The sequence below is a fragment of the Alosa pseudoharengus genome, unplaced genomic scaffold, assembly GCF_046254945.1.
Source record: "Alosa pseudoharengus isolate Yale_2024_CS ecotype anadromous, Long Island Sound unplaced genomic scaffold, YU_APseudo_1.1 YU_APseudo_1.1_scf_5, whole genome shotgun sequence".
In the NCBI taxonomy this organism is placed as follows: Eukaryota; Metazoa; Chordata; class Actinopteri; order Clupeiformes; family Clupeidae; genus Alosa; species Alosa pseudoharengus.
In genome coordinates, this window is record NW_027468837.1 from 25383175 (window position 1) to 25398174 (window position 15000).

General features: G+C 45.9%; 1 protein-coding gene across 1 annotated transcript in view; it reads left to right on the forward strand.

Annotated features, from left to right (window-relative positions):
* The window catches only part of cdh4 (cadherin 4, type 1, R-cadherin (retinal)), an 84565-nt gene that overhangs the window by 36413 nt on the left and 33152 nt on the right, over positions 1 to 15000 (forward strand). The window contains exons 4-5 of the mRNA XM_076268279.1: positions 1 to 29; positions 4701 to 4870. The exon at positions 1 to 29 is cut by the window's left edge and continues 116 nt beyond it. Coding sequence (XP_076124394.1) covers positions 1 to 29; positions 4701 to 4870 — 199 coding nt within the window. The remainder of the gene's footprint in view (positions 30 to 4700; positions 4871 to 15000) is intronic.

Here is a 15000-nt window from a genome sequence, read left to right on the forward strand (position 1 = left end):
CGGCTCTGTGGCCGAGGGCAGCAAACCAGGTGGGCACTGGGAGAGGACGTGATCGTGATGATGATGATGATGATGATGTTGTGTGGGATAGTTAATGATGATGAATAGGAGGAAGAGGACATTTGTTAATGCCACTGTGGAGGATTACATGAATGACAACGAGTGAGTGTAATGATTGACAGAAATGCTAACCTGATTGTTGTTGATGGGGATCGTCATCGTCATCATCATCATTATGATTATGGTGGAGGTGGTGGTAACAATAAGAAGGCTTACCTTATTACCATAATGATGAACTATAGAAACCATAATAGCTATGGTGGCACAATTACAGCAATTACCATGATGTACCAAGATACCAAGATAATGTGTGATCAACCATTACAGGTGAGAGAAAGAGGTGGTAGCTTCTAAAAGTTCATCCATCCAGCTGTTACATCTCACATCACAAGAACACACTCAAAATGGAAGTCACACACACACACAACACACACACACATTGGGTGTATACATCGTGCATAATGATTACCATAAATCTGTGAAAGTGAGAAAAAGATTTAAGAGCGACTTGCTCAGGCTGATATGCACACAATTGCAATCAGGCCAGGAGGCAGACAGGCAGACAGGCAGGAAGGCAGTGCATCGTTCCAACATTGACAGTTATGCTAAGGTCTGATGTTGGGGTTTTAAACAGATGGCAGCAAATAATATCAATATGTGTACAGTATGTTATGCTTGTCAAACGTCTATCTGTTTGAGTGTGTAAAGATGTGTGTATGTCGCCTCTCCTTCCCAAACACACACACACACACACACACACACACACACACACACACAGCAGATATATTATCTTATATATCTTGTATATCTTATCTTATATTAGCACTTTTTTTCCCTTTCCTCTGCCTCTAAATCAATGTCATCCCTGAGAGCTGGAGTATGAAGATGAACCTCCTCCCCCTACTCTCACTCTCCAGCGATTAATGTCATGGCAACATGGCCTTCTTTTCTATTTACTGATCAGGAGATTCAATCATATGTGCAAAAGTATGTGTGTGTCTGTGTATGTGTGTGAGACTTTTTTTCTCTCTCACAGAAGAGAGAAAAAATGGTGTGTGTTGGTGATGGGTGTTTATCAGTTAAAGGAGCTGAAAGAAGCTTATGCCCGACGGACAGTGATATCATAGTCGCTCAGAAGTCCCTGCTTACACATCCGTACAAATCTGTCTCATCTGGGGCCCAATGCAGAAAACATCCGCAGACAAAACGACACGCTGGGAAGCGGTCCTTATCACAGTCCCCAGACGTAACCCGGCGCTATCAAACCAATCCATCATCAGCATTCGGTCTGAATATTCTGCACACACACACACACACACATGCATACTGAACCATGGAGAGAGCATAGACACGAATAGGAGTGGGGTGGGTGGGGTGGTTGGATGTTGGTGAAATCAAATAGAGTTTCCATATGTAAGTAATCTTGCCATTACAGCACATTGTGAATTACTAATCCAATTTTGACTAATCCCACTCTTTATTATTATTCAGGAGAGGAGCAGCCAATTAAATTTGATCCGTCGTGACCAAAGTATTCGATCAGCTTGGGGCATTAGCGAACTGAGACGGGGAGAGAGAGAGCGTGCGAGCGTAGACGGCCGGGCGAGGCGAGAGGCCGGCACGGCCCACTGGGGAGGCATTGAGAGAGGGCACAAAGCGACGCTCAGTCAGGCTTACAGCGCCGAGCTCGTTAGAATACCCACAACGCACCGGAGGCCAGTACGCAGGCGTGAGGACGGAGAGTGCTTCCTCGGGGGAGCGATGGAGTGGGGCTAGTCACGAGCGCGACAGAGAGAGACAGGAGTGTGTGTTTGTTCTACGGTCAGACAGGCCAGCAGACAGTCATTCAGTCAGTCAGTCAGTCTCTACATTGGGGTTTGCTACTGCAGAAATAGGAAAAGAGGAGAGGAGAGGAGTGTTTCTTTACGGTCCAAAACATAAAGAATAAATGAATGGGGAAGAGCGACAGAATGAGGGGGGAGGATGGAAGCTTCCAGCCGAATGCTCACACACAATTTGTCATCTCGCAGGAGGGGTACTCAAAGCTCCTCATCTCCTGTTCGCTCATCTCTCTCTTTTATCCTCTTCATTCCACTTTATCCATTTATTTATCTAGCTTTCTTTCTTTCTTCTCTCCACAATCACTTTCTTCCTCCTTGTCCACATTTTGGTTTTTCTCTTCTTTATCACCCTCTCTCGTTCCCTCATTCTCCCTCCATCTTCCTCTCCCCATCACTCTCTCTCTCCCCCCTCTCTCTCCCTCTCTCCCTCTCTCTCTGCCTCTCTCTCCCTCTTTCTCTCTCTCTACCTCTCTCTGCTGTGGAGTGTCCTAACAGATTTAAGAGAGCTTGCTCACCACCCTGGCCTGAGGGGTTAATTAAGGCCTGACGTCTCCACACAGGAGAGGGAAGACGGACGATGGGTCAATCAGTTTAATGGACTTAAAGTGTCCGACACGCTTCCGGCCCTTTTTCTTTTTGGAGGAGGCGAACTGATTTGCCTTTGTGATGGTCCTCTAAGGACTCTTCTTGCCCCAGACTTGTGCAAACAAATCCCCTCTCCTCCTTATGTGTGCACACACACACACTCACACACACACACACACACACACACACACACACACACACACACACATACACACACACACACACACACACATACACACACACAGTCATACATGTAGAAACATCTCTAAGGGGTGCCTCTAACTTTGGTTTCACACAGTGTCCCCTAGTAGAAAAGGTCATGACACATTTAAGAAAAGAATTGAAAGGCAAGCAGTTTTTATGGACAGGAATCTGCTGCTTCATAGCATTGAATCACATAAGCTATATTTGAAAGTGTAGGTATGCTTTGAATAAGTGTTTACCTTTACAAAGCTCCTCTAGCCCTCCTACTTAGCGGTTCTCTTTGCATGTCTATTTTAGCTGTCAGTCACTTTCAGAGAATGTCTATTATTCTCTCATTGTTTCTCCACATGAACAATTAGCTTGGCTAGTCATGTGACATTTCACCGGTTTATAGCACTAGTTGAAACATCACATTGACAGCAGGTGTTAGGAAGCTATTTTACTGGTAGTGAACGCTTGAATTTTTAGCTTCAGCAGTTCTTACCAGGAACCAATTATAGTCCTGAATTAGTTTTCAAATTAAAGAGCCTTTTAATAGGCAAAGAGGTTAACCATTTCAGTAGCGGTCATCTCTCATAGCCCTATATAAAGGTCCAGTTCCTAAGCCTATTAAGGGCCTCTGCTTATTGAAATTGAAAGTGACAGAGTTGACACACAATCCCCATATCTCACCTTCTTTTTTAAACAGTTGTTCAAATATTGATGCAGCCCTATCGAGGGAGAGGGTAATTGTTTTCTCTCACGCTCCTCCTCTTGCTCTCCTTCACTCTTTCGCTTAGCATGCTATCTTTTGTTCTCTCTCTCTCACTGTCTCTCTCTCTTTCTCCTCGGCTAAGGTGACAGATCCTGCGCTGAAATTTAATGAAGTTTGAAATAGAACTCTCCGCCACAATTATCTCCTCGACGTGCGTTGCCATGGGAATGATGCCTCTCTCCCCGCACAATTACGAGCCGCACAGAGGCACTAGAGGACGCACCCTCCGGCCCCAGCCTGCCAACCCCCCCCCCCCCACACACACACACACACACACACACACACACACACACACACACACACCTCACACACCTCAACAACCCTTTCACCCACCATCCCCACCACAACCACTGCTGTGAGCCCCCAGAGGTGCTGAATTAAATGGGTCCTGACAGAGGAGTGACATTTCCCCCGTTGCCGGGGCTAAATTAAAAAAAAAAGCCCTCAGGACTGACGTCTCCTGGCGCCTCGGACTGATGTCTCCTAGCTAGTAACGCCACTTTGGAGGAAAAGGCCTCCCTAATTGCCCCGGACGCGGTCGCGTGGCAATCCGACAAGCTCTAACAAATCGATAATCATGTTTTGGGGGGTAAAAGGGCACGGATGGACCTCCATTGCCCCCCCCCTCTCCTTCTATCTCTCCTTCTCTCTCTCTCTCTCTCTCTCTCTCTCTCTCTCTCTCTCTCTCTCTCTCTCTCTCTCTCGCTCTCCCTCCTTCTGTCTCTCTGTCATTGGCAGCCACCGGCGGGGCTTTAAATTGCTGTGTTTACCCACAGTGCCTTGACAAACAGTGCGAGGCAGCAGACCATTAAATGCACAGGCTCCTGGGCCGAACCCCCTGAGCTGCACCCACTATAATGAACGGTGGGAGGATGGCTGGCTTGATTGCTTAAGCACACACACACACACACACACATACATACACACACACACACACACATATGCATGTTCACACAATAATACTCATTAATGAACCCTACAACACTACACAAGAGGATCCCAGAGCGAGGCCACCACTGTTTGTGTGTGTGTGTGTGTGTGTGTGTGTGTGTGTGTGTGTGTGTGTGTGTGTGTGTGTGTGTGTGTGTGTGTGTGTGTGTGCAAGCCACCCTCCCTCCGTAGGAGGTCAGGCTGTTTGTGTGTGTATGTATGTATGTATGTATGTGTGGGTGGGTGGGTGGGTGTCAGTGTGCATATGTGTGTGCAAATAGTGTGTGTGTTCATTTTTTGGCTCTAACTGACTTTGCCGCCTGCAGGTACTCCTGTCATGCGGGTGACCGCCCACGATGCGGACGACGACACCACGACCAACGGGATCATCCAGTACCGCATCCTGTCGGAGACGCCGCACAGCGCCGCTCACATGTTCACCATCAACGGGGACACGGGAGACATCGTCACCGTGGCAGCGGGCCTGGACAGGGAGGTCAGTGTCATGACAACCACAGACACAGACAATGGAAACATGCTCACCACATGAGAAGGACAGAACACAGGAAGGGATGGATGTCTGTACTGGGTGTCTGTACTGAGTATGTGTCAGTGCTGAAGCTGAATCTATCTTTAGATACTCCACATTGTCTGGTTATGAAGGCAGAGAGTGAGACTGATTTCTGCATGGTCATTTTGGTCATGTGACAGTTCACTGTGAATAATAACAAAGTCCTTTTAGGCAAGTCCCTCCACTCGGCGGCCATATTGTAATGTTTTTTGGGCACTTATCGGGCATCTATTTTGGCAGAAAGGTGCGTGCGCCAGGCTTCACAACACCAACCTTGCTCCAGCGGCGAGATCACAACACATGATTGGCACAATGTATTCACAACACACCACATGATTGGTACAATGTATTCACAACACATGATTGGCATGATGTATTCACAACACACCACATGATTGGTACAATGTATTCACATGTCAACTTTTTTGCCGCGGAAAGGGCGGGGTTACAAACTAACCCCATGCATTTCTATGGAGAATTTTTGGAGTGCTGTGTCTCCTCATTAGAAAGTCTCTGATAATAAGCTCTGTGCAAGAAGTGTAATAGCATATTCATAATATTGTAATAGGCATTGGAAGTGTAATAGCGTATTAATTATATTGTAGTAGGCATTGGAAGTGTAATAGCATATTAATAATATTGCAATTGGCATTGGGCCAAACCAGGTTTTCCTTCTCTTCCTTTTAGTCCTCGTTCCTTTCTGCTTTAATGTATTTCCTCCTGCTTTCCATTCATCTGATCCATTCATCTCTCTGTTTGCTTTCTTCTTTATTTCTTTTTCCCCCTTTCTTTTCTTCCTTCCTTTTTGGAACACCCACTGATCTCGTGCAGGGGCAAAAGAAAAAAAAGAATATATGCTGTGGGCCGTTGTTGTTCTTGCCGTGTTGGTTTCCCGAGTTAATTTGCGGCCGCCCGCAGTCACAAGAGGCCTCTGCTTAAACACGGAGCCCCTATTCAAGCCTCACACTGGCAGGTTCAGACTCCCACTGGACTCCTCGCTGCTTGTCTGAAAAGGGTCCGTGCTAAATAATTGGTCGCCAGCAGTGTGCTGGGTATCTCCGGATTTGAGGCACGGGGTGCTTTGGAGAAATCTTGCGCGGCCGAAGCCTTTGAGTCCCGTGAAGTTGAGACATGACTGTTCCAGCCCTTCTGCCAGTTACCGTTTGAGCAAATGTGGAGGCCACTTGAGCAAAAGGGCTCGACGGATAGATTTGATCTTCATGATGTTTTTGGGGTTTTTGTCTCTCTTTTTCAAAGGGAAACTATTTTTTTTTTTTTAAATGCAACACTTCATAGATTTTTCTTGCTCTCGAGCGCGATTTGAAAACAAAAATCAAAGACAGAAATGTATCCATACACTCACTAGGAAATGAACAGACTTGCATACTTAGGCAGGGATCACATTAGCCAACGGCAAGCGGCAGGTTTCCTATTGTTCTCTATGGTTCTGCAGTGGAACGGTGGCAGCGCTGGCGTAATGCTGGCAACAAGCCGAGCATGGAACTTGGTTCAACTTTCAAAGCGCAATGCGAGCGTATTCAATTGACAAACCGGTTGTGTTCCTTAGGAACGAGATAAAACTTATTATGGTCTGAGCTTTGCGTTACGTTTGCTGCTGCCGCTTGCCGCTGGCTGATGTGATCCCCGCCTTACTCGTTCATAATGCCCTCACAAGTATTATAAAATTGTGGCTTGAACTTGTTCCTTTTTCCGTCAAGAGATATGTCCCTCTCCTTCATCTGTTATTTAGGTTATCTAGGTCATTTGCTTCACTTTTTAGGTGATGCTTTGCCCCTTGAAGCTGCTTGAAGCCATGCTGTTTTTGGAACACTTAAGCTTGCTGTCTTGGTGTTCTAATAGCTATCACTAAAATAGCTGATCTGATATACAGTATGTGGGACTACTCAGAGCTCCCTTCCCAGCAAATAAAGACTTTTGCCTCCAGAGAGACACAGCTTGATAATAGTTCAGTGTGCACACTACAGGTGGAAAGAGACTACGGTGTCCTGGTAGCATTGATTAGGCTATAGCAGCTTTAATCAGCCTGATGGCAGCTGTCAGTGTGTTATGGTCAGCTGTTCTCAGGCTGACTTCATGAAGGCTGTGGTGTGTTCACTCTCTTGGTTGATGTGTATGTCTTGTTTTTTGGTCACTGTGTTACACCAGCTGGTGTTTGGATGTCAGCAGAACTGGTTTAGTCTCCCACCCACCTGATACCTCACTTTACTCTCAGTGAGGAGGAAAAATCTGCCCAGGTGCAGGAAAAAAATGGATATCCCTGCACAACCAAACTATACACCCCTCCACCCCACCCCCTGCCACACACACATACGCACACACACACACACACACACACACACACACGTCTTTCTCTTTCCTTTTTTGCATACCACCATCATGTTAATGTCCTTAGTTGAGGATTTTGTGAAAAGTGGTAGTATAAAAGTACAGAAAAGCATTAATCAACTCTTCCCCAGTCGTGAGTGTGTGTGTGTGCGTGTGTGCATGTGTGTGTGTGCGTGTGTGCGTATGTATGCGTGTGTGTGCGTGTGAGTGTGTACCTCACTGTCAGACACCTGGCACTTCTAAAGGCACATTAAGACTGCAGGGAAAGCATGAAAACATGAACACATGCCTGAGAGATGTCCCACCGCCACATCCATCAGAGACACCATCACCAACCAGCGTGTGTCACAGCTCCGTCAGCATCAAACAGAACCAACCAGTGTGTGTCACAGCTCCGTCAGCATCAAACAGAACCCTCTTTCCATCCCTCCTCCACCTCCACACTCAAAAATAGTGTCAGGGCCTCCTGCAAGAGAGCACGTTGGGGAAGCAAATCACGGGTTTGCTGGTTGGATTCAGGTCTTGGTGGCGGTGGCGGCATTGTTGTTTTGTTGTTGTTGTTGTTGTTTTGTTGTTGTTGTTGTTTTGTTGTTGTTGTTGTTTTGTTGTTGTTTTGTTGTTTTGTTGTTGTTTTGTTGTTGTTGTTGTTTTGTTGTTGTTGTTGTTTTGTTGTTTTGTTGTTGTTGTTTTGTTGTTGTTGTTGTTTTGTTGTTGTTGTTTTGTTGTTGTTGTTGTTTTGTTGTTGTTTTGTTGTTGTTGTTGTTTTGTTGTTGTTGTTGTTGTTGTTGTTTTGTTGTTGTTTTGTTGTTGTTGTTGTTTTGTTGTTGTTGTTTTATGTTGTGTTGCATGTGGTTTGTGGTGCGTGAAGGCTGTGCTCCGGTTGGGAGTGATGGATGGATGCTGGCCCTGATGTCTTCCACGCAGGAGGGTGGAGGTTTGCACCTGCAAGTCCCATTCATCAGCTAGATGGCGTGTGTGTGTGTGGGCATCTCTCAGAGTCTCCGCCCTCCTCCCAGTGGGGAGAAGTGGGGCGCACCTGTGTGTGTGATCTGGATGCAAAACAAGGGCGGTGGAACACACCCCTATACAAACACACACACACACACACGTGTGCACGCATGTGTGTGTACATACATTAAAGCATCCAGGCATACTCAAACCCACACAGGAAACACATAGAGATGAACATTTTCAGTGACGCACGCACCCATACACAGAACACTTACAAATACACACTTCAGACACAAACACAAAAACAAACAGTCATTTTCACAAACAAAACCTCCCCACAAACACACACACACATTCAAACACACACACACACACATACACACACAGAGAGATGAACAACAAGCGCCATTCTAATTGCACCCTCGTTTTCAGTCCATTTAACACCCAAATGACATCTTCCACACGGAGACATGTCATAGCACTCCACTGAGTGTGTGTGTGTGTGTTTCTGTGTGTGATGGAGGCTGCCACCCACCTGTCACAATAAGACAGCGGGTGCCCCGGGCAGCTCAGGAGAGGATGGCACCTGCGAGAGCGTCGTTTAATCACACCTGTTCACAAATGTCAGGGCCAGTGCCACAGGGCATGCTGACAGGTGCCTCTCCGCTACGCTGCCACCATACAGCAAAGCATTCACAGAGAGGGGGGAGGGGGGTGTTTGTTTCCATGGGGATAATGGGTGAATCTCTGTGCATGAATTCAGGTGTGCACGGAGATACACAGATATTGCCCAAATAGATGGTGCACACAGGTGGATATGTAAGACATGTCATTCACACACATGTTGGCACAGACACAGAGACACCCCCCGCATGCATACACACACACACACACACACACACACACACACACACACACACACACACACAAACACACACACACACACACACACACATACTCACATTCACTGATATGCTCATAGCAAACACACACACACGTCTATCTCTCTCTCCCACAAATACAAGCTGTGATTGAGTGGGATATTCTGTGGCATGTGACTCATACCGACACACACACACACACACACACACACACAGGCATAATACTCCACATCAGTACCTGTGGTGTCATGTGAATATTTATGTGGTAATTAAGGGCTGGAGAGGCTTTGGAGAGTTCCATGAGCCCAGACCGAGACGACACCGTGTGGCCTTGGCACTGCCACCTTTCGGCTGGAGCGACGCTGAATGCCAATTAGCCCTCTGCACGGGGTGCCCTGACCCTGTGCCCGACCCCCACCTCACCTCCACCTGCCCTTTCACCCTGAGTGTCAGCCCCGAGTTTGATCAGGCAGCTCAACAAGCTAAGCGGGAGCCATTTCTCTTACTCACTGTGTCTCAAATGCTTTCTGCTGCTTTCTCTCTCTCTCTCTCTCTCTCTCTCTCCCCCTCTCTCTTTCTCTCTCTCATGCACTCTTTCTCATTCTAGTTGTAAGTTATTGTTTATGACTCCAATTCTCCATATTGCTGTTTATCTGGGTACACCCTGTAGATTATATCTTCTCTAATTTGCATGCTCTCTCCATGTATTTAATACAATATAGTGGCAGTGTGTTGTGATGTGCTGTGTACAGGTCTTTATTTTATACTAAAGCTTTGATTTCATGTGTAACCTGCTTAGTCCTGCGCCGGAAACGGGTATGCTAGCCAGGTGGCTAGGCTAAATCCCATGAGTGCTAACATCTGTTGCTAGCACGTCTCTTGCCGTTTGCCCAGGTAGCCAAGGTCTGCTCACCACACTGCTCTGTGCCTGCAGATTCTCGTTATGAGCGTCCACCCTGTGGCTCTGGGACCCAGGGGCCAGGCTGTGTTCCCCTTGTGTGGGAGGCTGTGAGGGGCTGCTGTGGCTTCTCACTCCTGGGTGTGGGTGCTGTGGGTGTTGCTGTTGCTGTCAGGCGGTGCGGTGACTTGCGGCCAGTCGTCTGGCCACTGTGTCCAGCCTGCTTCAGCTGATTAGGGTATTGATTGGCACACGCTCGAGATGGCTGACCATGCTGTGAGTGTGTGAGCGTATGTGTGCAGCTGTGTGGCTGTTTATAATCCATCTTGTGTGTGTTTGTGTGTGTCTGTGTGTCTGTGTGTGTGTGTGTGTGTGTGTGTGTGTGTGTGTGTTTATTTATTATTAAACTTATATAACTTATTATTATTTGAGTGTGTCTGGATGTAAGTGCGTGCTCTGAGTTAAGGTGGTCTCTATTTGATAGGTGAGAACCCATATGTAATAGAGATTGGTAGGCCTACTGGCTGTGTAATTACATCGGTCAGGGCTTGATTGGCAGGCAGACCTTTCCTGAAAAGAAAACACAGCGTATATAGTGTATGTATATATGGGGAGAAAATGCAGTGTCCTCGTGTGCCCTCCACCTTCTTAGCATTCTCCTATTTCTCACTCTCTCTTTCTCTATCACTTTCTGTCACATCTATCTCATCTATCTTTGTGTCTGTCTGCTTTTTCTCTCTCACTCTCTTTCTATTTTTCTCACACAGACACACCCACCCACACCCCCCCCCCCCCCAACACACACACACACACACACACACACATACACACACACACACACACACACAGTCACACACATAAGCACACACACGTACATACACACACACACACACACACACACACACACACACACACACACACAGTCACACACATACACACACACACACACACACACACACACACACACACACACACACACACACACACACACACACACACACACACACACACACACACACACACACACACACACACACACCCTTTCCATATCCTTCTGTCTGTCGCACTATTGTTCTCTTTGGTGTAAACAGGCCATTTGAACCTATTTGTGCACCTTCTCCTCCGTCTGTTTTGCAGTTAAGCCCTATTCCTGTAACTGTCATAGACGGTCAGCAGTGGGCCATTAGCACGTCTTTTAGCATGGACATGCCATGTGTGTTGTGTTTAGTTTGCTGTTGTCTGGGTGTTGTTTTGTGTCTCGTGTGCATCCCAATGTGTTTTCCCCTGGTGACTCTTTTTGGCATGCAAGTAAAGCCCATTTGAATGTGAAAACTTGGGAGAGAAAGCAGAATAACAACATTTGTATATATAATGCATTAGGCTAATGTTCTTTCACTCTCCGGGCTCTATCTTGCACTCCAGCGCATTGACTTTATATACTCGCGCTTTTCTCTTTCCTATTTTGCAGTCAGCGCATATTTAAATTTTCCCTCCACAGGTACATGTGCGCCCATGGGGGCATTTCAGCGAAAAGAGGGGGCGTGTTCCGGCGCAAACGGTCCCTGTTGATATTTTGCAGTTTCAGAAAACAATTCCGCCACAGACCAGGAACCTCCTGGTCTAAAGTCAGTGGCGCAAATTCAGATGCTATCAGATGGAAACTTTCAAAGCCTTGATAATATTTGTCCGTTTCTCGGTTTTGTTTGTGCATTGGTCAACTAAAAATTTAGTAGCCTATATAGTACATCTACATGCAATATCTTTACAACAATAACGCCTAATTAAGACCTATTAATTTGGACAACTTTATACAGCCCTATAAAGGCTAAAGTTACCTTTAGTTTTGTTCCAATTTACCGTTGTTAATGGCTTTAAACATCGTGTGTGCTTTAACACCAGCCTATAAGCATTATTCCAGCTGTGCTAAGGTTTTGACAAGCACCACAATTTTGCCTACCTTGTTGTAGCCCATCTGAAATAACTCCAAGCTTTGCTATGTTCCCTCCATCCTTTCGTTGTTTTCAAAAAACGTTTTATATCCATGATGGCCTTGAAGTCTTGAGTTTGTGAATTACCTTAAAGGTAAACTATGCAGTATTGGCAATTTCCTTACTGTTTTCTCGGTTTTTGCTTCTTTTTCGCTGGCTCTGTCATGACGAATGTCTGAGAAACTCCATCGCTACCTTTTTCTAGCCGGTGCCTGGCGTGTATGTGTATTTGAATGCAGTAAAGCAATTCGTTACACTCGTTATACTTCCTGACACTGAGGCCGTCGGCCCGCCGGCCCACTTCTCCAAACCATACATAATTACAAGGACAAATATTGCTACACAAGGGAAATCAGTGTGGTGTCCGATGTGAAAAAAAAGGTATAAATCTAGCGTACACATTTTCACGAATCACGGATGTGTTGATGACATAACTTAGGAAATATTAGAGGACGGGAGAGGAGAGCTTATCTGACAGAAGATCTGCATTGTCTATAGTGAGGTAATGTTAGATTACATTGCAAAAATATCACCATGCATTCATAACCTCATGATTCAGTGAGAGTGATCCCAAAACATCGGTGACACAAGTGACATTTCTGTATTACATTTTGTCAAGAGGAAAAATCAATAGCAAACTGTTCCCAACTGACTATAGCACTGTGAACAGTTCCTGGCTGCGCATGGCAAATCCGCCATCATAATAGCAATCTGCTATGGAACAAGCGTGCCTGTTGTTAAAGGGAATGTGAGATGACGCTCTGATTGGTTCATTGCACGTTACGCCTAAACCACACTCATGAGTAATGTAGCTACTACAGACCACCCCATTTTAGATTTGCGTCGGTCACAACAGTCATTATCCCGCCGGTAAAATAGCAACAGCGCCCAAGATCGGCCCACAAAGCGACTTGCGCAAAGTCAATTGCGCTGGAGTGGAAGATAGAGCCCTCCATCTCTCTCCCTCTCTCGCAAACACACACACTCACACAAACACACACACACACACACATACACACACACACACACACACAACTCACATGCACATGAACATGCACTCATTCATTGAGGTCAGTACACTGATTTGTGAGCAAAGTGTTCCACAGTAGCAAATCTACAGGTTTTTTTTGTATTATTCCGGAACATTCTGTCCATTTTATCATCTCGCCCATCCCCACTCCTCCTTTTTTAGAACAAAACGAGAAAAAAAGACAAACATCTCCTGCCCTTAACATGATGTTCAATTCCTCCACCGCAGCATTATTATGTGAAACGATCCATCTCATTTTCCTCTGGCATACCATCCTCAGATGAGGTCCCTGCGGCCCAGTTACGGAAGCAGCAGATGGATGAGTTACACCGTGATTAGTCTCACTCCATGTTGGTATAAATGTTTTCATTTTGGCGTGTGGTAATAAGTAGCCTACTGTGGACTACAGTAGTAGTAGTAGTGTGTTGGTGTTTAGCGGCTCAAGGCAAGAAGTCGGCGCTTGTCTCTCTGTCAGGGCGAGGTTAAGCTAGCACTCGTGTTTTAAGTGCCTACGCGGTCTCAGTGGAGACGCTGACCTGCCTTCTTACAAAAGACAATCATGCTTGACTAATGAGATGAGTGATTGTGTTTGTCTTTTCCCGTGTGGTTTATCTGTGGGTTTGTTTGTTTGTGTGTGTGTGTTTTGTGGATGTGAATGTATATGTGAGTGCATTTGTTGAATTTGTGTATCCGTATATGCTTGTGCATACAGTGTGTGTGTGTGTGTGTGTGAAAGAGAGAGAGAGAGAGAAATGAAAAGAGAGAGTGGGTGTACTTGTGTGTGTTTGTGTTTGAGCATGCTTGTGCTTACTGTGTGTGTGGGTGTGTGTGTTTGTGCTTACTGTGTGTGTGTGTGTGTGTGTGTGTGTGTGTGTGTGTGTGTGTGTGTGTGTGTGTGTGTGTGTGTGTGTGTGTGTTTTTGCATGTGTGTGTGTGTATATGTGTGTATGCACATGTGCATGTGTGTGGCTATGCGCATGAAGGCAAGCGTGTAATTGATCTCCCTGCGGTGCTCATTTGACCCAGAACGGGTTCACCCCTCTCCCCCTAAAGCCCACCATCTATCAACGTCTGGCCCACCAACCCAAAACCCAGCAGGTCACCGGGAGGATGCGCCAAGCTGCTAGGAACGGGGTCACAAACCCTCAGCCCCACATGCTTATTTATTCCACCGCAGACGCTTGTGTATGTGTGTGTGTGTGTGTGTGTGTGTGTGTGTGTGGTTGTGTGTGTGTGTGTGTGTGTGTGGTTGAGGGCGTTCAGGTGCAGGCAAGAGGAAGGTTCAGTGCTGTGCGCTGCAGATGATGACCTTCATGATGGGGTTTAGAGATGGTTTTCATGCCTTACTGAAAGGTCTGAGGAAGGAAGGGAAGAAATGGGAGAAACAGTGAGGAGAAATGAGCATCACGGCAATGGATCGTTTTTCACTCATGCAATCCACTTTTATTTAATTGATTAAGGGTATAGAGGGCCCTCACTTTCAACGATGCCAAGATTACAGTCTGTGTGAGTGAGAGGTCTGAGTTACCCGTGCACCAGGCTTAGAGACATTTTTGGGTTTGAGTTAAGGACTGAGACATGATGCATTAAATCATCTGAGTGGCGAGTAATGAGACAAAAAGGGTTTATTTTTGTATGACCTCTGTGGGTACAGAATTAGAGAAGAAGATGATCAGTGCATCGATCAGCAGTTGTTATTAGTGCTGTCAAACGATAACATTTTTTAATCACAATTATAATCACTGAATTTCTATAGTTAATCACCATTAATCACATATTTTATCACATGATTAAAATTCTATTATTTTGCATTTCTTAACTTTCCAGGAGTCCACATTAACAATATAAAGCAATTATTGTGTATCTTGAGTGGGATTCAAATGAAAGCAAAGCAAGTTAGCCTACTTTATTAAAGGGACACCAGGCAAGCCTGATTCTTTTTCTCTACGAAACTCCCCCTC